The sequence below is a fragment of the Triticum urartu genome, chromosome 2A, assembly GCF_056163025.1.
Source record: "Triticum urartu cultivar PI428250 chromosome 2A, HENAU_Tu73, whole genome shotgun sequence".
Taxonomy (NCBI): domain Eukaryota; kingdom Viridiplantae; phylum Streptophyta; class Magnoliopsida; order Poales; family Poaceae; genus Triticum; species Triticum urartu.
Genome location: NC_141874.1, coordinates 66930947 through 66957409, shown reverse-complemented (window position 1 = coordinate 66957409; position 26463 = coordinate 66930947). Strand labels below are relative to the sequence as shown.

The following is a 26463-nucleotide window of genomic DNA, read 5'->3' as shown; positions in this document are numbered from 1 at the left end:
TTGATTTTAGAACTGTACTTGGTCAGTTAAAACTTTCAGAAAGGACCTGAAGATCTTCGCTAGATCTTCCCTTATCCTGAGAATCACAACATTGAGAGACTGAGTATCTACACTTCTGCAACATTGTTGCACTCAAAAATGAAGAAATCAACCAAATGTGCACACCACCTCACCAATCTAACCAAACGGTAAATCTAAACAACAATCCACTCTGTCTATCAGAATTCCAACACCCGAAAAATACCATCAGAATTCCATGGCCTGAACTGAAACTACCTTCTTTCTACAGTATATACGACGAGCCGAGCTCCTCTGCCGCTACCTGATCCTGATGGCTCCCGCCGCCGGAACCCCGTGGCCGGGCGTCCAGCCAGATCTTCTCCCGTTCGACCGCCTCAGCGTGCAACTGTCGTCCGAGTCCTCGTCGCCGGTGAAGTCCTCCACGCAGATGCCCTTCCCCTTCCTGTCGTCGTGCCGCCTGCTGGCGTCCGACGGCGGCGTCGACCTCTTGCCGGGGCTCCCGTACTCGTACAGGCTCGGGGAGCGCCGCAGCAGCAGCTCGCTCGCCGAGCCGTACCCCATGAGACGGTGCAGGCTGTGGCTGTGCCGCCGCGCCGCCGCCGCCTCCTCCCCCGCCGCGACGACGGTGTCGAAGGACGAGTTCCTCGACACGTGCAGCGGCTGCTCGTCCTCCGTGGTGGAGTAGCTGCTCGCCCCGTACTCCGCCGCGAAGTCCTCGATGAACGAGAACAGGTCCGGCCGCGCGCCGACGTGGCGCGCGGGGGAGGAGCCGGCCGTGCTGCACTCGTCGGCGGGCTTCTTCCTGTCCGGGTCGCGGTAGGAGTAGGAGAGCACGGCCGAGCAGGCGCCGCACCGCAGGTCGCGCACCTTGGCGCTCGCCACGGCGAACCCCGCGGGCACCTGGACGAGCGTGAAGCAGCTGGAGCAGACGATGAACGGCGCGCCCTTCAGGACCGGCCGGCAGTGGTGCCTCGGCGGCGGCGCGCGCTTCTTGGCCTCCGCTGCGGCCGGCCGCGCGGGCTCCTGCGCTCTCGACGGGCGGCAGCAGTGCCCCCTGCAGCTGCCGCACTCAGGCCTGACGTGGTCGCAGCAGCTGTGCCGGCATGCTCCTGCCGGGCGCGCGTCGTGGCCGCCGCACGGGTCAGCCCTGCACCGGCGATACCGCCGCGACGGCAGACCGCGGAGGGTAGCCTGTCCGTGCTTGCCCGCGTTGCCGCGGTGGTGCAGAGCGGCCGCGGTGGTGGCATGGCGAGCTCTGCTGGTAGGGACGGCCGGGTGAGGGGCGTGGCCTTCTTGCCTGGGACGACGAGGCGGACGCGATGGTGTCCTTGGCTTGGCCTCCGGAGGCTGGCTGAAGAGCTCGGAGAGGTCGCCTTTGAGCTCGTCCACCGTCTTCAGGATCTTCTCGTGGAGGGGACTCATCTTCTGCGGCGCGTGCCGAGGAGGGCTCGGTGCCTTTTCCTCCGTCACAGCCGGCACCGGCGCCGCCGCGGCATCGTCTCGCCGTTTCCAGCTCGCCGCTGCCGGCGCAGACCGGGAATCCGCGGCGCGATCAGGCATTGGCGCAGCTTCCGCTCTGCTTGGACTTGGACTTTTCTTCCTCGCGGCATCAGTTTCAGGCTCGGCATCACGTGCCCTCTCTGAACCTCGCATCTCGGCGAAGTTTGCACCGGCGGCGGGAGCACTGACCGCGCCCCTCCCCCTGCGATGTTCGGAGCTGCCACCAGCTTCCTCCTGATCGGCACTCCGGTGATGGTGATCACGCCCCTTCTTCTCGACGATCGGCGGCGATTGCGCCGAGGAGTGATGCTTCCTCGCTGGCGTTTGATCGCCGCTCGTGCCCACGGCCCTGCCGGTCTCGCGTCGGCTTGTCGTGCCGGCGTCCCGGGGGCTGGTGGTTCGAACATCAGGAGTCGGGGCGGGAGCGCTGGTGCTCGCGACATCCCCGGAGCCAAAGTGGCTGCTCTGAGTCTGGCTCCGGCGAGGAGACGGCAGGACACTCGCTGAAGACGGGGCAGCACTGGCGTTGGGAGCACTGACCGCACCCCTTGTGATGCGCGGTTGAGAACTGCCAGCAGCTTCCGCCTGATCGGTACTCCGGTGGTGATCACGCCCCTTCCTCTCAACGACCGGCGGCGTGAGATCACCGGCCTCGCGTCGGCTCGTCGTGCCGGCGCCTCGGTAGCTGGTGCTCGGGGCGTCAGGAGTCGTGCCACTGGTGCTCGGAGCGTCAGGAGTCGTGCCACTGGTGCTCGCGACATCCCCGGAGCCGCCCAACTGGCCGCTCTGAGCCTGGCTCCGGCGAGGAGACGGCAGGACGCTCTCCGTGGACGGAGCAGCGCTGACGGACGCGCCGCGCGTGTCGCCGCCGGGGAGTTTCGCTGCGCAACCAGAAAACGAAATCCAATCAGAAACCCGGGACAAATTACATGGAAATGCGAAGATCCAATCACCGGAGTGGAGCTCGAATTTACCTCGGAGGCTGGCGCCGCATCCGCCGCATTGGTACACGGGGACGCCGGCGGGCTCCTGGAGGACGCTGCGGCACCTGGGGCACCTCACGTGGCGAGCCCCGCCGCTGGTGTCCGAGATCGCCATGAGCCGACAAGGCCCCAGAGCATCACTCGATCAATCAAATTCGCGGCCTGCGTTGACAGATGAAAGCATAAAATCGTTAGCGCTTTGGCACCAATTTCTTCGTCCAATTTGTTGTTTCCGGAAAGGAGGAAGAACAGGACGGAGGCACTCGAGCACAGCTAACAGAAAGCGCACCCACTCACCGCAAAATCTCCCACTTTCCCTCGGCGTCCACTCGAGACGAGAACAAGACGTCCCGCTTTGCGTGCTCTTGCAGCTTCTTCTTCCTCCTCGGAATCGAGCCGCCTCTCCTCCAAATCCAATCCTTGGAAGCTAGCTATATGTAGGCAGCTCTCGCTAGTCGTCGCGGGAGTCCAGACCGGGCAGCCCGATGCGGCTCTTCTTCTTGTAGTACTCTACGTGCGATGGAAGCGAGGAGGCAGAGAGACGCGTCCCTGTTGGGCTTGCGAGCAATAGAATAATGGCGAGGTTTGGAGTGGAGACGGAGGAGCTGAGCTCATGTAAAACGATGCGCGCGCGCCGGAGAAATATTTATATGCGCTGGGTGGGGCGAGGAGGAGGAAGGAGGCGGGCTGGTGTGCGCGGCCGCGGCTGACCGCTTCAACGACAGGGACGACCGGTGCGCTCCCCGCGGGATTCGGCGTTGGCTTTGGCTGGCGAGCGAGCGATCGAGTGGCGCGGCCAGGTCGTCCGGGCCGAGGGGGGGCGACCGTGTCGCCGACGCCAGTCACGCTGCCACCGCGTCGTCCTGGTCGCGCCCCGGCTGGCCCTTCTGGACGTCCACCGTGGAGCCGCGTGTGGCCCCTTTTCCGCGGTGATCGTGCTGGTGACTGGTCGCGCCGGGGACGGGCGTAGCGGCTGACGCGCGCGCCCGCCCGCTCACTGTCGCTGGGAGGAGACCATCACCAGGAAAAGTGAAGGAAACGGATGAAATCTGGCTCCGCGGCCCCCACCCCGGCATTGCCATGCGCACTGCGAGCGCGCGCGCGCGCCGGGCCGTCGTTTTCCGAGCAGGTTCGAGACACCCTGATGGTCGCAGCAGGAGTAAACTATGCGTCGTTCCGATGGATTTGGCATCTGGGCACAAAATCTTAGATCTGCGTTTGTTTTCGGGATGTTCTTTGTTTATCTTTGCTTCGGGCCACCCTCCACGCACGGAAGGGAAGCAAGCCAAGCCAAGCCGCGTTGTTAGGTCAACCCGGTCAGTGCGGAACGGAATAGTAGCAGGCGTTCGGTCTGTACTCCAAGAAGGGGTGAGAAAACGGAGTGAGGTGGAGTATAAACAAGGACTTGTCGTGGCGGCGAAAGTCGCGGGTGGCGACCGGAGGAAGTTGGGCCTCGCGCGACCCGTTCACGTACGTACGTAATAACGAGGATCGTTGCCATGTCGCCAATTGCCAAAGATGGCGCGGCACGGTCGCCAGCGACATCACGCCACACCGTAGCAGCGTCACGCGGGCCGAATAAATGAGGCGCCGCCGGCTGAGCTTGAGATGGAAAAAGGCGTTTTTTGGCGGCACGCTCTCTCTCGTCGCCGTCCTCGGTGCCACGAGGCGCGCGAGCCGCGCGTTTTTGTCAACGGCGACGAGCTCCGGGTTGCACGGCTGTGGCAGGTGGACGGTGGGCGGTGCCGCGCCGGCCGCCTGGCGTGGCCCCGCATAGAACTGCAGCTGCGAACAGTCGAGGCGCACTGGCATGGCACCGCCACCGACCGGCGCGGGTCGTCACCTACCGCCGCCTAGTTGTTTTCGGTCCGCGGGGCCACACGGCCGCCCACACGGGGAGCGCGGCCGCTGGTCCCTTGCGCACGGGAGCCCTGGATATATTCGCCTGGTCGTGTAGAACGTGACGATTCTGCGGCGAGAAAGATATCGCGTCCGCGTGTGCCCATGCATGGTCTGCAACGCCAAGTTGAAGGCGAGCGTGTGCCCATGATGTTCCTTTTTTTCTTAAAAAGAAAAAATCAGCAAAAGGGCAAGTGTATTTTTTAACTCCACACGGTGCAACTTATATATTTCAGTCCAAGATGAAGATGTGGGTCATGGGTGTGTCTAGTCAGAGCAACTCCCACCAAAGCACACATTGTCACGTGGATGTGTTCTGCAAAGCAGTGATAGGAGCCAGAGCCAATCCAACGCAGACATCACATCCGGATCATGCGCTATGGCTGACGGTAGTCCAAACGGGCTGGAGAGGATAAATAGACAAATGAGGATTAACGACTTGTTGCCGATGGAGACTGCTGAAGTAAATTAGTGATATTAGACCATCTACAACCGGGCTCGCCAAACCCCTTGTAAGCCTGGACGGACAGTCTGGTCATCGACCGGTCAAGAAAACACGAACCATATGGGCGCCACATAGCGTCGGTAAACCTCCGGGCTGACCAGAATCCCTCATATCTAGCTAAAAAATGGGGCAGATATGGGGAAGCCCGGGCACGTTCGCCACGTCGGACTCGACAGGGAGGACACACCGTAAATTGCAACTTGTTGGACCAGCCATTTTCCTCTACTCTCTTCCCCTCGTCCGTGCCGGCCCTCCCTTAGCTTCGTTGTCGTACCGAGCCATCAACGCCATCAGCATGCGTGACAACACTTCTCCCCTATACTCTCGCCGCCACAGACACTCTAGTTAGCCCGAACACCTCCATGGTACATTCGGCTCCTCTCAGTCTGCATCTTGCCCTCAATGAGCTCGACACATTGTTCGACCAGTTTTTTTGTGATTGTTTTGTAGGCAAGACGATGGATTCGGATGGTTCATCGAATGAGGACTATGCATCGACAAAGTTTGATGAATTAATTCAAATGGAGATCGTCGATTCGTAGGATTCGAACGAAGAAACAGAGATGTTGATGATCATGAGCATCCAACGGGAAATGGGCCGAGAGGTGGAGCACATTCTAAACTTCAAGGGTTCGATCAACAGTAGAAAAGTTCTAAACCGGGATAGGGTCTTCGGAGCACGGCTGCTCTACGAGGACTACTTTAATCCCGAACCAACATTCTTGATGAATGGTCTCGTCGATGCCTCTGTATGCGCAAACTCTTGTTCTTGAGTGTGGTGGAAGGAGTGGAGGCACATTATCCCTACATCAAGCTCATCGGGAATTGTTGCAAAGAACCGTCGTTATTTGCTAAGCAGAAATGCATGGCTATTATGAGCATGCTTGCACTTAGTACCGTCACCGATGCCGTTAGTGAGATGGTACGAATGGGAGAGAGCACATGCCTAAAGACAATTGTTAAGTTTGCCCGTGCTGTGGTGGAGGTTGTTTGGAGCAGAGTGTCTAAGAGAACCAAATGTGCAAGATGCATAAAAGGTTATTGGCTATTGAAGAGGCAAGAGGTTTTTCAGTTATGCTTGGTTCAATTGATTGCATGCATTGACAATGAAAGAATTTTCCCAAAGGTTTGTGCAGGATGTATCAAGGTCACACCAAAGAGGCCACCATCATATTGAAAAAAGTGGCATCACATGACTTGTGGATTTTGCATGCTTTCTTTTGAACGTCTTTTTCTCACAACGACATCAATGTGCTTTAGTGATCTCCCGTGTTTAAGAGACTTTGTAATGGAGAAACGTCGTTGTGCAGCTTCAATGTCAACAGCCGCGACCACGGCATGGGGTACTACCTTGCCGATGGTATCTATTCTCAATGTGGCGACATTTGTGAAGACCATATCTGATCCCTGCGGAAACAAGCAAATCCACTTTGCAACAATGCAAGAAGCAGTTAGGAAGGGTGTGGAGAGGGCATTCGGGGTACTCCAAGCTCATAGGGGAATTGTTCGTGGAGCTGCAATAATATGGGAATTAGAGACTTTATGGCAGCTAATGACATGTTGTGTCATCTCTGGAGAATTCCAGAATATGATTGACGAGGATGAGGTGAAGGGGTAGCTCGAACCCATGATTTTGGCAAACCCGGGAAACAAGTCAACAACCCGGAACAACAAGACGAATGTGAGCTTACTAATTTTCTACAAATGCATCAGAATCTTTGAGATCATCACATGCACACATAACAATTCAATGATGTTGTAGAGCATATGTGGACCCACAACAAAAGCCAATGAATTATGCACTTTTTTTAATGTTCGAACTATGTATTTTTGCCACCAACGGTTGTTATTTACGTGTGATATTCACGTGTATCATGGACGTGCATGGACATGCATTAATTTGAGAAAGTGCGCCTGTCTGACATCCAGTACGAGGGGCCGTCCGGGATTGTATGTGGTTGCGTCCGCGGGTGTGTTCGTGGAAGTTTAGGGTGCGGATTGGCCAAGTCTAGCTTAGATTGGATGAGATTCTACATGGGTGATTAGAGATTTTATGTTTTATGTTACCTCCATGCTAGTTCCTATTCAAAATTTAAGTATATAATAACTTATAAAAGTTACAATGGTCTTTCCTGTGCCACATTAATCACATATGTAAAACTCTCAGAGGTATGTAACTATACGAAACTCCAGACAAGGTCAAATTCAATGTATTTTGTGACGACTAATCATTGTAGTCAATGCATCGCCTTTTTTCTTCAAAAATTCACTTGGAAGAGAGGTTTTCAAGCTGAAATTCCATTAAAAAAGGCCAAGAGAAAAGGTGGGAAAGGTTTTACGTACATGGCAAACACAAGCGAGATGAGAAAAACCTAAGCTCACGAGCACATTACAACCCACTCACACAAACGAGAGCTAGGCTTCGACATCATCCCGATGATCGGTTGGTAGGCGCACAGGGTAGAGGACGGCATCGTCTTGCAGGCCCTGCAGATGAGTGAGAGTCACAGAGACTACCCCTAAAGACTATTTCGTTCGTGTGTCTGCATAGGTGCCAAAGACCTAGGAGGCGAGAAATTGTAAACCAGTGCGCCATGACGAGGCGGGAAGAGGGCAAATGGCAACATCGTAGGCAGTCGTGTGCGGTTGGGGGGGGGCTCAATTCTGGTTCACTCATCTCAGATCCAACGGCTGGAATTGGAGGCAATGGACATGCTTTTTTTTAGGGATATGCTTTTGCTTTACCCATGTTGGCAGTGACAACTCAAGCATATCCAATTCGCGGGAAATCCTCTTTTCCCCTTGCATAAGAGGGACCCACCCGGCGGCGCGGCTAATCTGGCCATAACCAACCACCCACCCACTGGAAGTGGGCCTCACCCAGGCACCCAGCCCGCGTAGTTGACCGGACGCGGCGCGCCCCGTCCGTCCGTCGCCCGTCGCCTTTCCCCTCCTCCCCCAGGCCGCCCACCTCGCTCCACCAACCGCGCTCCTCGCCCACCGCCCGGAGCGGAGCTCGCCGGGGCGTCGCCGGCACCGCGCGCACCTCCGCGGATCACGCAAGGTGAGCTTCCCCACCCCCTCCCCGCGGTTTGGTCTCGCCCCTTATCTGAACTACGATTTACTGACGGACGCAGCGCTCGCGGGAAGTGAGAGAGCAGATAGACTAGTCCCGCGCCTTCGGTTCCTCGATCTGTGTTTGTCCGCTGGATTGGCTCTCTCTCTCGCTTACCTCTCGTTCCCCACTGCGGATCTCGTGGTTTCTGGGGTGATGGCTTGGTTGCAGTGATTTCGATGCGGTCGAGCGGGGAAAGAGTAGCGTGCGGTTTTAATCTTTGCTGTGTCAGTGGGGTGGAGTTCGATCTATATCGGGAATCCGTTGCTAATTGATTGGTTGTTCAGCAAAGGAATGCCGATGCTAGGCTGAGTCGAGGTGTTGAGCATAGCGTGGTTAGGATGGTAGGATTGTGGAAGTTGGAAGTACAATTTTGGACTAAAGGCACGTTGTCCTGCTTTTAGAAAGCATGTATGCCTTTGTGTTCTAAGAATCTGGAAGTAACTTTCGAGAAATCTTTTCTCCTTGCTAGATTGCAAAGCTCCAGCTTCCTTGTGCTGGGAATTTAGTACACTATGCACACTGTTCACTGTTCAGGATGTTTGAGGGCATTCAAGATGCTCGAACTGCTGATGATGCAGTGATGCACCTTACATATCTGTAAGTGGTGAAGCCGCAGAGTCATCCGCCGGCTTCTTCCTTGCTGATTGCTGTGTGGGAGCTTCAAATGAGGCCAGTGATAGGTGCTGATGGTCGGTGATGCAAACTGAGATCCTGCCAGTAGTCAACTGATTGTCCCTTAGTTTTGTTGATGTCGAGAGAGTTTTCCTGCAACACATGATTGCTTCTGGTGTCAGTGAAGGTTTAAATCCTAGCAAGATAAATATTCTTAGAACTGACTACAGTAACCGTTTGTACCATGTTCTTATAGATTCCCCTACAGAAGATATTGGTCGTTTGCACAGGGTATCCCTATCTAATACTTGTCCTGCAAATGTTGCTTTCCTTTTTAGATTTCTTCCAATACTAGATGAGACTGACGATTTATCTGTTCTGTGTCCGTTTTAGATTTCTGCTTCACGAGTCCAGGAAGAACAACACTGGCATCAAGCAAGTCATATTCAGCAGGGAACAGCAGCATCGTTTTGATCTGCCTTTTCGCAGGATACTTGGCCAATTCATAGTGGAAACTTCAACTTGTTCAAGGCCTCTCTGTTCACAGCAGTACATCATTTTACATCCTTGGAAATTGTGGAGCGAGCCTACTTGAGAATGCAATGTAGCAGGAGTCATTAGTTTCAGTATGTCGGAGACTTGCCCTGGAGCTGCCATACTCGGCTGCATTGGCCTTTGATAGATGGTTTTTTCTCAGACATCCTCTCTGGCAGTAAAGCTTGCACAAGGACCCAAGCTCTTTACTACAAAGACAATTCTCCCCATGGATCCCCCGGGCGTTGTCTCCTCTGAAAATGCTGAATATGATTTCTCTGATGTTTTTGGTTCCAGTCCAGTCGAGACAGCAACAGAACTTTGTGTTGTTGATCCTGACAGCCCTGCAGCTCCTGTTGAGTCCCCTGAGGAGGTTTATAATGATCCTGCGGTCATCTTCAAGCGGTCACATTCTCTTGTTGGTCCATCATCACTTGTTAGCTGCTCTTTGGGACTTGGCAAGCTCACTCTAAACATAGCAGATGGATCATCAGAACTTGTAGGTCACACTACAGAAGAAAAGGAACTTAACCTAGAGCAGTTCAGTGATGAAGAGTTTGGTGATGCCGTGACTGAGGATGAGGGTGTTGGGCTTGATGACTTTGAAATCTTGAAGCTTGTAGGCCAAGGGGCATTTGGCAAAGTCTTTCAGGTGAGAAAGAAGGGTACTTCAGAAATATATGCAATGAAAGTCATGAGGAAGGACAAGATACTGGAGAAAAACCATTCCGAGTACATGAAAGCTGAAAGAGACATACTGACAAAAGTTGACCATCCTTATGTAGTGCAGCTGAGGTACTCCTTTCAGGTAGGTCATGTGTATACATATTGTCATCTCTGCGTTGGCATTCATATCTTGGTACAAACATTCAAACAGTTTGCCTGTGCAGACCAAATATCGACTTTACCTTGTCCTGGACTTCGTAAACGGGGGGCATCTCTTCTTTCAGCTCTACAAGCAAGGATTATTTAGGTGCTGTTTCACTTGTTAGTAATTTTGTTTGCTAAAAGATAGCTGCACATGCCTTTAAACTAAACCCTTTCATATTAACAGGGAGGAACTTGCACGAATCTATACGGCTGAGATTATATCTGCTGTAGCCCACCTCCATGCTAATGGGATTATGCATAGAGATCTTAAGCCCGAGAACATCCTATTGGATGCTGAAGGCCATGTAAGAATTCTTTGTTGCAACCAACAATCCCGTTTTGTCTTCTCTTTGATTATCTGACATCTATTTGCTTGTGCCGCTGTTATAGGCCATGCTAACTGACTTCGGCCTTGCGAAAGAATTCCGTGAGAACACCCGATCAAACTCGATGTGTGGCACTCTCGAGTATATGGCCCCTGAAATTATTCAGGGCCAGGGGCATGATAAGGCCGCAGATTGGTGGAGTGTAGGAATCCTCCTGTTTGAAATGCTGACGGGCAAGGTGAGTTGCATATTTGTATGGGATGTCAAGCTTATCATCCGAGAGGTTTTCTGTGCAGACGTGTCATGGCTTATGACTTCCTACTCTTTGCAGCCCCCGTTTGTTGGGAACAGAGACAAAGTTCAGCAGAAGATAGTGAAGGAGAAGTTGAAGCTTCCTCCGTTTTTGACTAGTGAAGCTCACTCACTGCTGAAAGGAGTACGTTTTCCAACTTGTTTGATTTCATTATACATCATGTAGTAACTCATAGCACAAATAGTACCATATAGAGGTCTTACAGAACAAAAAACAGCATGAGGGAAACTGGCTAGTTAACTGTTTTATTATCTAAAATATTGCAATATTTCAGTTGCTGCACAAAGAGGCCGGCAAGCGGCTGGGAACCGGACCTGGCGGCAGCGACGAGATAAAGAAGCACAGGTGGTTCAAGCCGATCAACTGGAGGAAGCTGGACGCCAGGGAGATCCAGCCGAGCTTCCGGCCCGACGTCGCCGGCCTGACCTGCATCGCCAACTTCGACGTGTGCTGGACCAACACGCCCGTGCTGGACTCCCCGGCCGCCACCCCCGTCACTGCCGGCGGCGGGCAAGGCAACTTCGCGGGGTTCACCTACGTCAGGCCCGCGCCGTTCCTCCATGACCTGAAGCCGCCCTCGAGCTCTAGCTAGGCTGCAAGGTTCACTCTAGTGCGCCCGAAACGGGTGTGCGCAATTTTGATCTAGTTCATTCACTGAACCGCTGTGTTCTATGGCCTGTATGATGTATAGATTCTTGTGCATCTGCTTTACTTGCGGCAATGAGAAGTTGGAAACAGAGAGCAACTAGAGAAGTTGAGAAGTCGGCCCTTTCTCTGCTCCTTTTTCACTCAATGATTCCTTTGAATTTGCCGACCAAAAATTCTATGTCTATTCTATGTCCGACAATGACACCGACTACTAGGATGACCACGGTGAAGCCAAGGCCATGGACAAGCTCAACTCCACCTTCTGGCAGGGGGTCGGTCTGATCGGATGCGTGCAGTCGCGTGTCAAGAAGGTGGTGTTCGATCAGTTCACCGGGGGGACAAACCAGGTTGGGTTCCTGAAGCTGGCCCTTGGGCGAGCCGTGCTGCTGCTGCAGGAGGTGACAGTCATAAACTGCAGCCGTTGGCTTCCAAGAGAATGTGGGCCAGTAAGGTCTCGGACAAACCTTCTTTTGCTGAACTGCAGCCGTCGGCTTCCAAGAGAATGTGCGCCAAGACAAACTTTCACAGATTAGTGATATTTTGAATTGTTTTCATTTTTCACTCAATGATTCCTTTGAATTTGCCGACCAAAAATTCTATGTCCGCCGACAAATTCTTGAATTTCTGAATTGTTTTCATTTTTTTTTCTGGATACTTTGAACTTCCTAACCAAATCCAGTCAGATTTTTAAGCTGAAAGGTGAGAAGCATGAATTTCTCAAACCAATGATCCACGTGAGCTGAAACTTTCTCAGATCAGTCATATATGCATTCTTCAATTTCTGGGATTTTTTGTAATATGTCTGGAAACTTTGAAATTTCTGTTAAAATTCAGTCAAATTTTGAAGCTAAACATCCAGAAGCATGAATCTCTCAAACCAATGGTTCCCGTTAGCTGAAAGTTTCCCAGATTAGTTATATATCTGCACTTCAATTTGTGGAATTGTTTCAAAATTTTCTAGGGAATGAACCTTGCCTATAGTCATATTGATACATGGATCTCTCAAAAGTTTCCCAGAACCATTTGGACAGCATTTAGACCATACCAGGGCTCAAAGCAAAGCACATACAACACATGGAGAAGCAACCTCCAGAACTCTTCTTGCCTACTGCCATACTGACATAATAATATTGACCTCGACAGAAATATAAATAACATCAAAGACTTGCTTACATGTGTTTCTCGCTGTGAATTCCACTACAGGTTGGAATACATGGCCCAAACAAAGGCTGGTGAAGATAAGGGGATGAATCATGGAAAACTTAAGAGCCATAAACAGAAATAGGCAAAAACATGCTAGAAAAGCTGGATTATCATAACCTGTATGTCACCAGCACAAAGCATGGCCTGAGCGTTCTAAAACAAGATTGGTAAAATGGCATCTCTTATAAGACATGATGCACATTCGAAACACACACTACTACTGTCATCGAGCTTGGCTCTGATTTGTGAAACAACGTACTGATATTCAAATAAACTAGCAATCTGATTCAACACAATTTAGCAGAACAGAGAAAATTGACTTTTAACAAAACATCTTGGCCTTTTACATTAGTTCCAAATACCTCACTGATTTTTTTGAGGAACATTAGTACAGAGCCGTAATCAGCATACTAATTGCACAGAAACTAAACATCGATTATGCTCTCACCACCAACATCGATTATGCAGTCACACCATCAACACATACATACCATATTACTCCCTCCGTTCCTAAATATAAGTCTTTGTAGAGATTTCACTTGATGGACTACATACGGAGCAAAATGAATGGATCTACACTTAAAATGCATCTATATACATCCATATGTAGTTGATAGTGGAATCTCTACAAAGACCTACATTTCGGAACGGAGGGAGTACAACCAAAAGCACCCTACTACATACATACCACGAGCCTATTTTCAAGTTGCAGCACAGCCCTAATAGGCACCATCTCCAACCCTCAACACATCAGCCTGACCTCCAGCATCCGCATCATCGGCAGTACTCTCATCGTGATGGCAATCTACGCGCCCTTCAGCTTAGGGTGTGTTTGGTTGAGGAACCAACTGTCACGGAATGGAATGGTTCCATTCCAGAGGAACGGGTCGGTTCCGTTCTTGTGTTTGGTAGGTGCAAAAAAGTAGAACAGGTTGGTTCCATTCCAGTGTTTGGTTTGGAAGAATGGAAGAACAAAAATTCAAATTTTCAGCAGCATTTCATTTGTATTTTCAAGAAAAAAACAACATAACAATATATATTGACAAAGAACACAATTTCCAGCAATATCATAAGATGGCAATCATGTAGCAAGTTCATTTGGTACATCCAAAAGCAATCAGCACATACATGTCTTTCACATACAAATAGGCAGTACATGTCTTTCACATACAAATAACCAAGGAAAGTGCACTACAGCCATACATGTTTACATACCAAACATCCAAAAGCAACCCAATGGCACTACAGCCATACATGTTCACATACCAAACATCCAAAAGCAACCCAATGGCACTACAGCCATACATGCCAAGTTCACATACTTGACAACCATATCAAATTTAGAAGTTCTTCTTCACATACCTACTCACCCAAACAGATTTGTTGGTTTCGGAAAGCTTCATGAAGGCCTTTGCAGTCTTGGGGTTGTCAACAAGATGAGCATAGTAATGGGCAAGGTGCTCTTCATCAAATTCTTTCAAACAAGAGACTACATCCCAAAGGTCATCGGGTATATCATCATCATCTCCACCAGATTTCACAAGAGCTTCAGCCACAAGTTTAAACCCATCTTTGAGAATGGCACCTAGTGGATCCTCTAGAACTTTCACCACCTTGGCCTTCTTTTTTGGTGGTCCTTTGGGGTCAGAAGACTCACCAACTTGCGGTGACGTGTTGATCTCACCATTCACCTCACCATTCTCCTCATCATCGACGTCAATAGAAAGGAGATCATTTCCAGACCTTGCATTCATCCCTTTAGCCCCGGTTGTTCCAAAAATGGTCGCCATAGCATGATAGTGTTCAATTGGGTTATTCAAGAAGGGAGCATCAGGTTTGTGGGTCTACAAAAAATTTGCAAGTCATTAGCATAATGAAGGCAGAAAATGAGATGATATCGTTCATACTATAAGAAGCTTACCATACAATGACCTGCATAGTGCTCATCGCTGAGCCTAATTGTGCAAGTATCTTCATCCCATAGAGCTCCACTTAAATTCTTCAAATTGACAACCCTGACCCAAATCTTCCTCCACTTCTTGAGATGGTTTCTAACTTGATCAGAGGTGATAGTTAGCTTGAATTGCTCGTTCAAAACAGCAGCACATTGTTTGAGATGTGTCTCCCTGAATCCACTAGAAGTTCTCTTCCCTTTAGCAACAAGGTCAGCCAAAAAACCTAGCATAGTGTTGGTCATGGAAGTGGTCCATACAATGACCCCACTTTTCCCGGAGTTTCCACTTGCAGCGGTAACTTCAACATTGTCCATTTCTGTCCAGTCATCAAAAAATTGCAAAAGAATGGATGAAATCATCACAAATATATGGTTTGACATAATAAATACCACAATCAGTCCAGCCATCAAAATGTTGCAATAAAAAGGATGAAATCATCACAAATATATGATTTGACATAATAAATACCACAATCTGTCCAGCCATCAAAATGTTGCAATAAAAATGATGAAATCATCACAAATACATGGTTTGACATAACAAATACCACAATCTGTCCAGCCATCAAATGAATGCAAAGGTAGTTGCATAAACATTACAAATACATAGTGCACTGCACTCATAAATTGGCATACATAAGTTGCCTATCTTCCCACATTTGGGCAGCAATTTGTAGCCTATGGTCCACCAAGGCCCTATTGTCACTTAATTGTTGCCTTGATGTTCGAATTGGTTGGGTGGTCCATGTCACTTCCGGTATAATGAATTCATCGATCCCTTGTGATAGTGCATAATTATGAAGAACACAACAAGCTATAACAATGTCAACTTGGACCGGGAAAGTGAAGAATGGTTTGGCATCATCTAAAATTTTGAAACGCCTCTTGAGAGATCCAAAAGCCCTCTCTACCGTCACCCGTAGAGATGAGTGCCTAAGGTTGAATAGCTCCTTGTCATTTTGGACCGGATTGTTGCCCCACTCATTCAAATGATACCTCACGCCACGAAAAGGTGGTAAGAACCCAGGCTTGGTTCCATAACCGGCATCAACTAGGTAGTACTTTCCTAAAAAATAAAAATAAATATTGGTTACAATGGTTTCGTAAGGCAGTAACAAATGGACAATTTCTATCTAGGTCAACGTCTTACCAGGTGGTACTTGTAAGCCTCTCTCACGAGTTAATGCATCAGCTAAGACGGTCGCGTCTTGTGCAGACCCTTCCCAACCAGCCAACACATATGTGAAGCGGAGGTCAAAATCTACTGCTGCCATCACATTTTGAGTGGTAAAGGCCTTCCTACCACGAAAAGAAGGCTCCACATCTTTGGTAACCCCTGCTCGCACATGTGTACCATCGATAGCTCCAATACAATCCTATATAGAGACCAGTATTAAATGGCATATCATATAGCCTAGATAGCTAAGGAATAGTCTCTGAAATTACCTTAAAATATGGGTCAAATCGATGATTTCCTGCAATTTTTGCGGGGGTTTCCAATGATGGTGGCCTTATATAATCATTACGAAGCTCGCCTATGGCATGAAGAGCCTTTCTAAAATAGATGCTGGTTGTGCAATATGATCTACCAAAATTGGCAGAAACAACCATATTCTGAAGGTTATGCCCAATTGTATGCAAAAACATTGCCAATTGTTGCTCCACACTAAGATGTGGACTATCTTCTAGCAAGTTGCGATCCCTCAATATGCCACACAAGCGAAAGAACGCTGCTCTTTCAAACCTTAGCATGTTTTTGCATAACACATCGCTTTGCCAAATTTTCTGGTTTAGATAGTCATATCTGATCCGATCTCTTTCATGCATTGGGCCATAGGTAATACGTGGTCTCCTCTTCCTTATCATTGCCCGAACAATGACTGCCATTGCAGCTAGTGCAACAAAAACAGCTGCTCCCCTAGCCATCCTTTTTCTTTTGTTCATCTTGCTGACCATCTACAAGTGATGCATACAGTCAAAAATATATGACTACTAATGACTTGTAACCATGGATCTGGTGAGTACACAGCATCACTTATTAAATTTTTTTGGGTAATCATAGATCTACACAGTAGGCAGCATCACATATATATGGAACAAATAAAGGAGGAACATGGCACACACAGGAAATAAAAATCTGCCATCAATCCATTGTACCCATCAAGCGTATACAAAGGAGTAGGAACCATACCTTGGCTTCGTTGCTAGCCGCCAATCCAGATCTGTAGGCACACCTCCGGCCGCTCCTTCCTCTCCTGCCGCTGCCAGGTAGGTCTCCACCCGGTCCTAGGTCGCTGCCGAGCTGCAGATGTGCGCCATCTGGGGAGAGACGACGGGGAGGAGAGGGAATCGGCGCTGGAGAGGGAAGAGACGACGGGGAGGAGAGGGAATCGGCGCTGGAGAGGGAGGAGTGGCAGATCGAGAGAGGGAGAGATGTGGGAGGTTGGCGGCGCTGAGATGCGGGAGGGGGGCTGCGTGCGAGGGGAACGAGGGCTCGAGGGCTCGAGGGCTCGTTCTCTGTCGTCCGGCCGATTTGGAGGTATGCGTCGGTTCCGCATAATCACCGAATATTCGGTTTTCTGGGACTGGTGGGTTCTGGGCCCTTCGGCTAACTGAACACGGGAATGGGCTTTTGGAATGGGTCGGACCCATGACATTCTATCCCATGACAGCAACCAAACACACCCTTACAGCGTCTCCGCGCCTTGTTCCATTACCTCCTCCTCAATAGCCGTCTAATTTGTCGAAATTATGCACACAAAAAAAATTCAGATCTTCAGAAACTTGTTAGCAAAAGGAATAAACCTTGGGTCTTTATATTGGGTAACAAGTTGGAAAATTGCTTAGGAGGAAACACATGAAGAAGCTAGCAGAATAGCTGAGATAAAATACTACTCCCTCCATCCCATAATATAAGAGCATTTTTTACACAAGTGTAAACGCTCTTATATTATGGGATGGAGGGAGTAGGTCTTAAACCAAACAACACAACATGATGCATGGAAAATCGCCTGGAACTCTTTTCCCCAATGTTCCAATTAGCAGTATTGACCTCAAACACTCAATTCTGTATTTTTTAAGACTGTAATTTGCAGTACAAGAGTAAACACATAACAACACAAAGGCATACAATCATTTAGAAATGAATCACAGCAGAACTTAAAGTCATAAAAGAAATGGTGGCTTCTCGCTGCAGGACTTAATAAATTACCTAGTAGCATACCAAGTTTCTAAGTCAAGTCAAGGAATAGAAACTCAGGTCTAGGTAGTGACAATCAAAAAACTACTTGCATTCAGCATGCGCCCTGAAGGATAGGCAACAAGTTCAAAACTTTTAACTATGTAAAAACATGGTTTCCCTGCATCTAATTTATCTTGACAGTCTTATTTCAAATCAAATAGTTCCCAAGCACATCAATTTTTCGCTATTTGCATGGCAACACCCTTGAGAAATTAATCAAGCTCACCCCTTCAATTATCCTCACAATATACACAGGAGATGCATTAGTGGTAGAAATTGCTTGGGTGTTTATTTGCAACCATACCAGCTATTCCTACTTATATTCATCTGGAGTCAATATGATAAATGGATTTGTAGGTGTAAAGATGAACAAAACGCGACTTCTCTGTCTCATTATATCTATCAAAAGAGATAAATAAACTCCTGCTACCCGCAACGATTGTTTCCAAGTTGAAACAATCCGGAGGTGAAAATAATTTTAGACTTGTATTCCTTCTCGATTAGCTTGACCACAACAACAATTTTTGCCAAAATGGTCCTCGTGATCTAGTGTTTTTTATGAATTCATGATGCCTCCAAAATGGTACTCGTCGTGTTCAACATCTTTCCTTGTGTCCTATTAAAGTAGCATTTAGGACAGACTAACAAACAAATCACAATAATGTTCCTAAGCCTGATCAGCTCTATCACAAGCACAAAAGAATTAACAACTATGAAACGTGTAAATGAGAACCAGTGATTATAGCCAACTATCAAGCATCAGACAAGCTATGTGAGAAGAATGAAGAGCAAGCAACAGAGAGTTTACCATTTGATATTGTCGGTGACGACAACGATGGTGGATAGTTGCTATATGCGAAGCTCTGCACTGTGGAAGCACACACTCTCTCAATCTTTAATGTTTTCATGTCCAACGTGCATAAGTCTGTGCATAATTCTTCGTCGAAGGATGAGAACCCCCAGTGATTCAAAAGCAAATGTGTCCCCATCGACTGTCTGAGCACGTACCCAGATCCCGGTGAGGGTGGGATTACCTTATCCTTTTGCCATTGGCTGGAACTCCCATTATTGTTTCTCCAAATGGTATAAATGTGGCCGCGTGGGCCGTATGTAAGGACAACCAGCCCGGGCCTGCCTTCTCCTGCCTCCACCATGGTTATATGTCTGTAACAAACTTTGGGTTCAGCTGGGGGTTCAGCAACGGAGAACTCCATCTTACGGGTGTTGAGCACCAACATTTTTATTCCGTGCTTCGAATTTGGCAGCCAGTAAAAGCAGCCATACGCGTATTGGCGCTGGCAGAAGAGTGTCGTCTCTGTCGATGATAGCGAGCCAGCTGACAAATTGGTCCAGGTAAGGGATCGAATGGCTTGCCATTGTCTGGTGCTGGAAGAGAAGACATAGGTGATGAGCTTATCTTCATAGTGCCCCATCCAGATCACTCTGAATGACGTCTCTTCAGCGGCTGTTGACTCATCGTCCTCATTGCCGCCTTCGGGAACAAGGAAAATCTCGCATGAATGTGGGCGTGGCCCCTCCACGGTAGCTGCTACGTCGTCAGGGATTGAGGGAAGCATGAGGTACCTCCGGTGCAAAGGGTCGCACACCACCGTCTCTGTGAAGACGACTCCATGAGAATCTTCCAGGGGCATCCCGCGGAGGAGGACCCGGCCGTCGCGGACGTCCCAGAGAGCCCAGCGGTGAGCGGGGCCGGGGGGCGGAAGGAACGAGAAGGAGAAGTCGGCGGCGAGGGCGACGGCGCTGGCCGCAGATGCGGAGGGGTGAGGCCGCTCGGCGGGGTCGAAGCCGGTGTGCGGGCCGAGGAAGCCGAGGAGGGGCGGCGCGTGGAGCTTGCGGAACTGCCTGAGGAAGGAGCGGTCGGCCACGACGCGGCGGAAGGAGACGCAGGCGGCGGAGGCGAGGACGAGGTCGGCTGGGGTGGGCAGGCGAACGAAGATTTCGGCGAGGAGTTCGTCGGGGATCGGCAGCGAGGCCATATCCTCGGGGGCGTGCCGCCGCGGAGGGCACTGACGGCGGTGCTCCGCTGAGTTGCGGCCCATCCCGCCGCCGGTGGCGAGAAACCCTATTTTGGTTTTAGCACGGGATTTGGGGAAGAGGAAGCCAGCGGTTACGACTGGAATTTGGTCATTTTGATGGGCCTTTTGGCAAATGTACAAACTCCCCACGCCCAGTACGATGGCTGTCAAACGCATGCAAAATCTCTCTTTGTTTTTTCTATATCTATGTCTACTAGTTGATTGTCCGTGCGTTGCCACGGGGTATCGAATTTATATATACTCAAAACATAAATACACCATTGTAATCCTCAAAACATAAAGGCATGGACCAAAACTTTGACCTCAATTAAAAAAATTGGAATCTGAATTTGTTGTAATCCGATTTTTTAGCATGCAATACAGAATCATTGGTTGTTTCCTCAACTAAAAAGAATGTGTTGCATGCTAAGTCAGTCGGGTGTCATTCATCTCTGACATAAAATTCAGAATGCGGAGCCAGTAATTAAGTAATCAACCGTTATGGACAGCCACACTCCAAATTAGAAAAAAGAGGGGAAAATGTAGCATCAATGTTAGTTAATGGAGTAGACCCACAAATCAAAATAGGAGAGAAGTGATGCAAATTTTCCTCAAACGCAGTATTACATCACCCATGCAGTGGTGAAAAAAGACAGTATAAAATACATGAGAAAAAACACAAGCGCACATCATCTACGGGAACCATCTCTAGCCGTAACTCTTAATCAGACTAACCCAACAGGAGCATACCTGCAACCAATGGGGAGATCAGAAGAATAGCATTCCCCGGGCTTATTCATCGCCCCAGCCCGGGTGCAGCCGGATCGACCTCATCGTTAGTAGCAGGATGGAGACTCAGGTCCACATCACGTGGTCATCTCCTCCATACACCATACTGGATGACTCCGTCCAGCTGAAGTCGATGTCTCACCAATTAACCGCGATCTCCATGTGGCTCCTTCGCGTTGTGCTTGGCCCTGGTTCATCATGGACTAATGCACATTGTAGAATTCATAACAAAATTCTAACCGTAATTCATATCTGGTGCATAGTATCTAATTCCTTACTCGTATAAATAATTGAAAATGTCATTCGTCATGAATCAACATCTTTTACAGACACATATTACATAAATCATAAAAAAAATTCTAACCTAATTTCACATCAAGTGCATAGCATCTAATTCCTTACTCGTACAAATGATTGAAAATATCTTCATGAATCAACATGCCGCTTGAATACAGATATCATGCATCTTTATATACATTGCATCACTTATATAATCTCCGGTCTAAAATCACACTCCAATGTATAGTTCCCTGAAAGATTCTCCATAATTGCATGTTAGATGAATTCTAGCATATGAACAAAGTGCAGCCTTGTTGCCCTTCTCATGTTCTGCGGAATCGGAAGTTTGAAATCATTTCCTAAGCATAGAATGTAAAGGCAGCCCTTTTGACCCTTCTCACTGTAGTATAACCTGTAGGTAGATAGGTGGTTGTTTGGTAGTAGCAAAAGAAAACTCACAGATCACGACTTCGTTACTTAAGAAACCATTTCAAGTCTGAGCTATATATCCTCTCACACTCGATCACCTCTTGTTATATCCAAATTTTGAAACCACATTATCATTTCCACCAAAGAAATTCATAACCCTGATGGCCATTAGGATTCTTCAAATGGACTGGCCCAACAGAAAACAAAAATAATATATAGGCATGAGAGTCTGACACATATTGCATTTCAGATCTAGTGAAATGAAGAGTTGTGAACACGGACAGCGTATATAGTGTAAGGAGATGCAATGTGTGCCCAGCTCACAGTGTTGACCTTTGTATATGTATAGTATAAGTATCTTAGCCTCTTCCCATGGAGACATGCAAACGGACAAATCAGATAGTAAGGTAAAAGAAACAGTGCCTTTGCACATGATAATATTATACATGAATGAATTCTTAAGCATATAACATGATCATGCTTAATAAATAGGCAGTATTCCAACTCACAAGGATCACACTAAGCCAACATATCAATATTCAGTAACAGAAACTTAGAAGTTCCCTTTTACTCTAACCTGTTTTAAGAAGACTTTCTATCAGATACCTCTTCTCTTTTATTATATTGCTTGCCTGCATATACTTTTCTTCAAGGATTGCTAGGGCGCATTCAGTTTCCTGTATCTTTTTCTGGAAAAGAATGAAAAAAGAATACAAATGATCATTCAGTCATTCGACAAGCGTATGGCAAGAAAACATGTGTACCTGCAATGTCTGAAGCTTTTCGCTTAAGTCTGCACTTAACACTTTCTGAGAATTGTACAGTCCTTGGAGCTCTTCCAATTGCTATTACAATTATAAATCATATTTTTTGTTCTCAAATCAGTAAGAATTCCAAATCGACGCCGCCACCAAGACTAAAGGTAAACCTTGTATTTTGACTGCAAATCAAGCTCTAAATGGTCTAGCTTCTCTGATATAGCCTGAAATGTTTATCCAGCATACTCAAGCCTAATATTTACAGCCTAGTATATAAGTATAAATAACACAAAGAGCATAGAACCTTCTTTTCAACTTCATCGGCTAGGTACACAAAGAGCATAGAACCTTCTTTTCAACTTCATCGGCCAGGTATTGTTCCTATGGAATAAAAATACCACTTTCCCTAGCAGCACACAGTTCTGCTATAGATAAACAACCTGAATAACTATGCTCAAGGTGAAGCAAATGATGGCAGAAAACATAGCTTATTTCCAAGAAAGATCCGGAATCAAGCAAAAATAAGTTCTTATGATTCCTGTTGTGATCAAGTTACTGGAATTGGAATCTTGCAAAAAAATTAGTTCCACAACGTGGACATTCAAGATAATTTAACTCGCTGGATGTTATCTCCTTAAAGATAATTTCACATGACATGACTCTGGATTCCTCTTCACTAATTAACAAGGCAATAGATATCGCATAGCAGAAATTGTTTTGACAGGATTATCAAGCTTAATCGTGAAGCACACAAGGCTGCACTTAGTAGCGAGCAATGTTCAGCTCCGTCACTACAACACGATCATACATCAGGAATAAGCAAAAAATACAAGGCAATGCAAAATCACAAAATCCATGGGGCATTGTTCAGCCGCATCACTGCAACACGATCAAGCCGGAACAAAATTGCAAAATCGCGAATCAATCAGCCAGCAGAGAGTTGAGGAGGACAAATTTAGCATCAGGCCACAACAGAACCTTGCTGAATCTGGGAAGGGGGACCCCTAGGGGGGCGGGGAGCGAGGTTCGGTGATGTGGGCGATGACCGCTGGCTCCACTTCGTCCAAGGGCGAGCACGGGGTAGGCAGTGTAGCGTGTGGGGCGGCGCGGCGCCGCAGACCGTTGAAGTGGCGTCGGATGAAGAGGGGAGCATCGGCGAGAGGCATGCAGTGCCCGCACGGGCAACACGGCGGCGGATCGAGAGGCAGGGGTGGGGAGACAGTTGTTTTCCCGGTTTAGTTTCTTTGTTTTTTAGTGCGGGGTTGCGTAGAGTTTTTTTTCTCGCACGAGTTCAGGCGAGGAAGTAGCGATCGCACGAGGTGGTGGGAACAGGAAGTCAAACCATCACGACGTTCAATTCTCCTTTAATAGTAAAGATACTACTACTCCCTACGTTTTGAATTATTTGTCGCAAATATGAATGTATCTAGATGTATTTTAATTCTAGATACATCCATTTCTGCAACGAGTAATTTAAAATGGAGAGGATATTAAACAATCAAACTAATTCTTTTCTAAAGCCCCGAAACTGTACCCAGCCTGATTAGCACCACTAGATTAACCTCATTAAAAAATCTAATGATTACAACTGATTCAATCCCACTCAGATGTGCAATTAGCAATTTAATATGGCTGAACGCACTCCACCCGTAGAGGAATATTTCACCCGTGCGTCCTACTAATTCCACCAATCACACTAATCCCTCCATATCAATTCTTCCCTTACCAAAATTCCTTATCCCAACGCCCCATCAGAGGCACGCACGCCGCTCCATTGAGTCATCGCTAATCGCTCCTCCGCTCCGCTTGCCCTCCACGCCCACGCGACGCCGCCTTCACCAAAGGAATCAGAGGTCGCCGCTCCTCTCTGTTCCGTTCAGGAGCTCGCTGGAAACACGTCGCCAGTTCTCTAGGTCTTTGAACGAAGCCGGAACAACACACGACGATGGCCACTAGGCATAACCAGCAGGACGCTCCTGCTGCCGCTTCGCAGCCGGCGGCCAGTAGAGGTGAGCCACACGTCCGCGGGCCGCCTGCCTGCCGAATATATCTTTCTCGTCGCTCCGTCAGGAATGACCACTATAGGGGATCTCAAGTTGGTCCTGACTGCGTCGTTGGGTCTCTCTCTCGATCTCCTGTTCATTTGATTTTTATCTATGTTTCCAACTAGGATAGTCTGATGCGAGGGAGTTTGTTACCCGATCCATGTGTCAAACAAGCATCTATACTCATGTTTCTCTTCGGTGATGTGCAGGTGCCGCGGTAGCGGCTGTGATGCTGAAGGTCGCCGCTGCCGTTGCCGGCCGCCCCGATGCAGGAGGAAACAAGCGGGTTCTTTGGGACATCAACAACATCATCCACGCCCACTTTCTCGATGGCTAAGGCGTTGTTTGGATAGTGAAGATTAGCGATAGGATTATAGAAAATGAGTTTTTACCCGATTTCTAGGAAAACCCGTTTTACGTCAGTTTATTACGAATAACCAGTTTATAAATAACTACGTTTGGAATGGAAATTTGGAAAACTGGTCGGCCAGTTCCTTGTTTGGATGCCCACGACTACTAGCTGCTCCTATTCCTATTCTCCTCCCATGAGTGACTCACTTTCCCCAAACCGCACACCATGGCCTCATCCATCCAAGCTCGTTGAGCTGCTGCTGCCCTCCGATTCCTCCTCCGCTTGCTCACACCGCTGCTCCCTCGTCTCGCCCGTGGAAGAATCCGCGCGTGGACGCCGGGTACGGCGCGCCTCCGCCGTCCTGGACACCGGTTGCTGCCGGACTCCCAGGTCGCCAGGTACACGCCGCCGCGCGTGGACGCCTACTACTGTGTGCCTCCGCCCCCTGGATGTTGGTTGCTGCTCGCCTCCCCTCCCCTGGACGCTAGGTCCCCAGGCGTACTCCGTTTCGTCGGCCGTCGACCCTGCACAAGCTGTACCTAGCGAGCGGTCCTGCTTCAGGTCAACGCACAGGCCTGCCTCCCCTCAACGCCGGCCGTGCAGGCTGCACCGACATCAGCCTGTATCGGCGGCGCCGGGGGCAGCAGGCAGCTGTAGCGGATGGGGATTCCAAGCTAGCGGATGGGGATTCAGAGGAGCAGGTATGTTTGATTATTATTTTCAAGTTTTGTACTAGTAAATTAACATGAACTACATCATGCACTTGACGAGAGAAGCTACAGTTATCTTCCTTTTTGGTTTTTTAGCATGTTTTCATGGTCTACATCACGCACTTGCGGAGAGTATACTACTTTATAACTGACAGGACTTAGCAATTAGCTACATATCTACTTGGTCCATTGAAGAACCTGGTGCATAGGTACAAGGGGAACACTTGAATGTCACATAAAAATGCACCAATTTGAAGTAGTTTATTGGTTGCTTTACTTGCTGAAAAGATTGGTAGACAATAACATTTCATCTTGTAGCTCCAGATAGAGAGGGAGAGGCAGAGGGTGAGAGAGATAGAGAGATAGAGCATATAAGCCTATAAAAGAATGGGAAGTTCATGTCCATATAAAGAATTAAAAGTTGCAACAATAATTATGCAGATATATCTGCAATTGAAGATGGAAAACAAATATTACAGTATTTAATCATCTTCTGGTTGAGCACTACGTTGTTGATGTTTAGTCCACAACTCTCGGGCGATGGCAGCACGAACTCTCTCACCAGCAACTCTATCATCTTCTCTTGCTTGCCCATGAACTTGTTGATCACCATGGTCAGTATTTTGTTCTGTTTCCCCATGCTCATAAAGTTATGAACTTGTTGATCACCAATAACTCATCATAGGGAAGTTCATAAGGAAGGTTAATCATCCTGATAAAGGTCGAATAACTCATCAGGATGATTAACCTTCCCTATGAAGTTGTGGATAATGCAACAAGCCATAACAATTTTCACTTGAGTTCTGTATGGATAAGGAATTCCTCCTTTCCTACCTAGAATTGGAAAACGAGCTTTTAGAACACCAAAAGTTCGTTCAACAACATTCCGCAACTATGCATGTAGATGGTTGAACAAGTCCTTCTCACTAGTATATCGCTGATTACTTCCACGAAAAGAAGCAACATGATAGCGATCTCCACGATACGGGGCAATAAATCTTGGAGTATTTGCGTAACCTGAATCAACAAGGTAAAATTTACCTGCACATTAATTTCATATCAAACTCAGCATCTTTATATATATTGTAGATACACAAATAATTGTACTTTACCTTCAGGAACAACTAAACCCCCACTAGTCACAGCCCATTTTAGAACAGCTTGATCCGATGCAGAACCCTCCCATCCAGCAGCGACATAAGAGAATGTCATGTCAAATGACACTACTGCCATTACATTTTGAGACGGATAACCATGTCTGTTTCTATAAGGAGTTTGCTTATCAAGCCTGACTTTTGCCTCCATTACATTTTGAGACGGATAACAATGAACAATACC

General features: G+C 48.3%; 5 protein-coding genes across 6 annotated transcripts; 1 reads left to right on the top strand and 4 right to left on the bottom strand.

Moving 5' to 3' along the window:
• LOC125535637 (uncharacterized) lies at positions 1-3138 on the bottom strand. Of its 2 annotated transcripts, XM_087543117.1 has the most exons (4): positions 2802-3138; positions 2496-2666; positions 2277-2402; positions 1-2246 (listed from the first exon to the last, which is right to left on the bottom strand). In XM_087543117.1, the coding sequence occupies exons 2-4, from the start codon at positions 2617-2619 to the stop codon at positions 319-321; spliced, it is 2178 nt and encodes a 725-aa protein (XP_087399243.1). In that variant the 5' UTR covers positions 2620-2666; positions 2802-3138; the 3' UTR covers positions 1-318. The 2 variants fall into 2 exon arrangements, with proteins under 2 accessions (XP_087399243.1, XP_048554661.2); XM_048698704.2 differs by having other exon boundaries at positions 1-2402; positions 2802-3137.
• Positions 3139-7760: 4622 nt separating this feature from the next.
• On the top strand, positions 7761-11474 carry LOC125535636 (serine/threonine-protein kinase AtPK2/AtPK19). The gene is made up of 7 exons (XM_048698703.2): positions 7761-7972; positions 9032-9980; positions 10063-10145; positions 10227-10347; positions 10433-10606; positions 10700-10804; positions 10956-11474. Exons 2-7 carry the CDS (start codon positions 9321-9323, stop codon positions 11271-11273), a joined length of 1461 nt encoding a protein of 486 aa, XP_048554660.1. The 5' UTR covers positions 7761-7972; positions 9032-9320; the 3' UTR covers positions 11274-11474.
• A 2128-nt stretch (positions 11475-13602) lies between these two features.
• Positions 13603-16815, bottom strand: LOC125535634 (uncharacterized). The gene is made up of 3 exons (XM_087543116.1): positions 16678-16815; positions 14454-14803; positions 13603-14376 (listed from the first exon to the last, which is right to left on the bottom strand). Exons 2-3 carry the CDS (start codon positions 14799-14801, stop codon positions 13873-13875), a joined length of 852 nt encoding a protein of 283 aa, XP_087399242.1. The 5' UTR covers positions 14802-14803; positions 16678-16815; the 3' UTR covers positions 13603-13872.
• On the bottom strand, positions 14965-16839 carry LOC125535635 (protein ALP1-like). The gene is made up of 4 exons (XM_048698702.2): positions 16678-16839; positions 15933-16442; positions 15637-15862; positions 14965-15552 (listed from the first exon to the last, which is right to left on the bottom strand). The coding sequence occupies exons 2-4, from the start codon at positions 16440-16442 to the stop codon at positions 15107-15109; spliced, it is 1182 nt and encodes a 393-aa protein (XP_048554659.2). The 5' UTR covers positions 16678-16839; the 3' UTR covers positions 14965-15106.
• A 244-nt stretch (positions 16840-17083) lies between these two features.
• LOC147983790 (uncharacterized) lies at positions 17084-19878 on the bottom strand. Its single transcript, XM_087543115.1, has 2 exons — positions 18536-19878; positions 17084-17221 (listed from the first exon to the last, which is right to left on the bottom strand). The coding sequence occupies exons 1-2, from the start codon at positions 19785-19787 to the stop codon at positions 17211-17213; spliced, it is 1263 nt and encodes a 420-aa protein (XP_087399241.1). The 5' UTR covers positions 19788-19878; the 3' UTR covers positions 17084-17210.
• Between the last annotated feature and the right edge of the window lie 6585 nt (positions 19879-26463).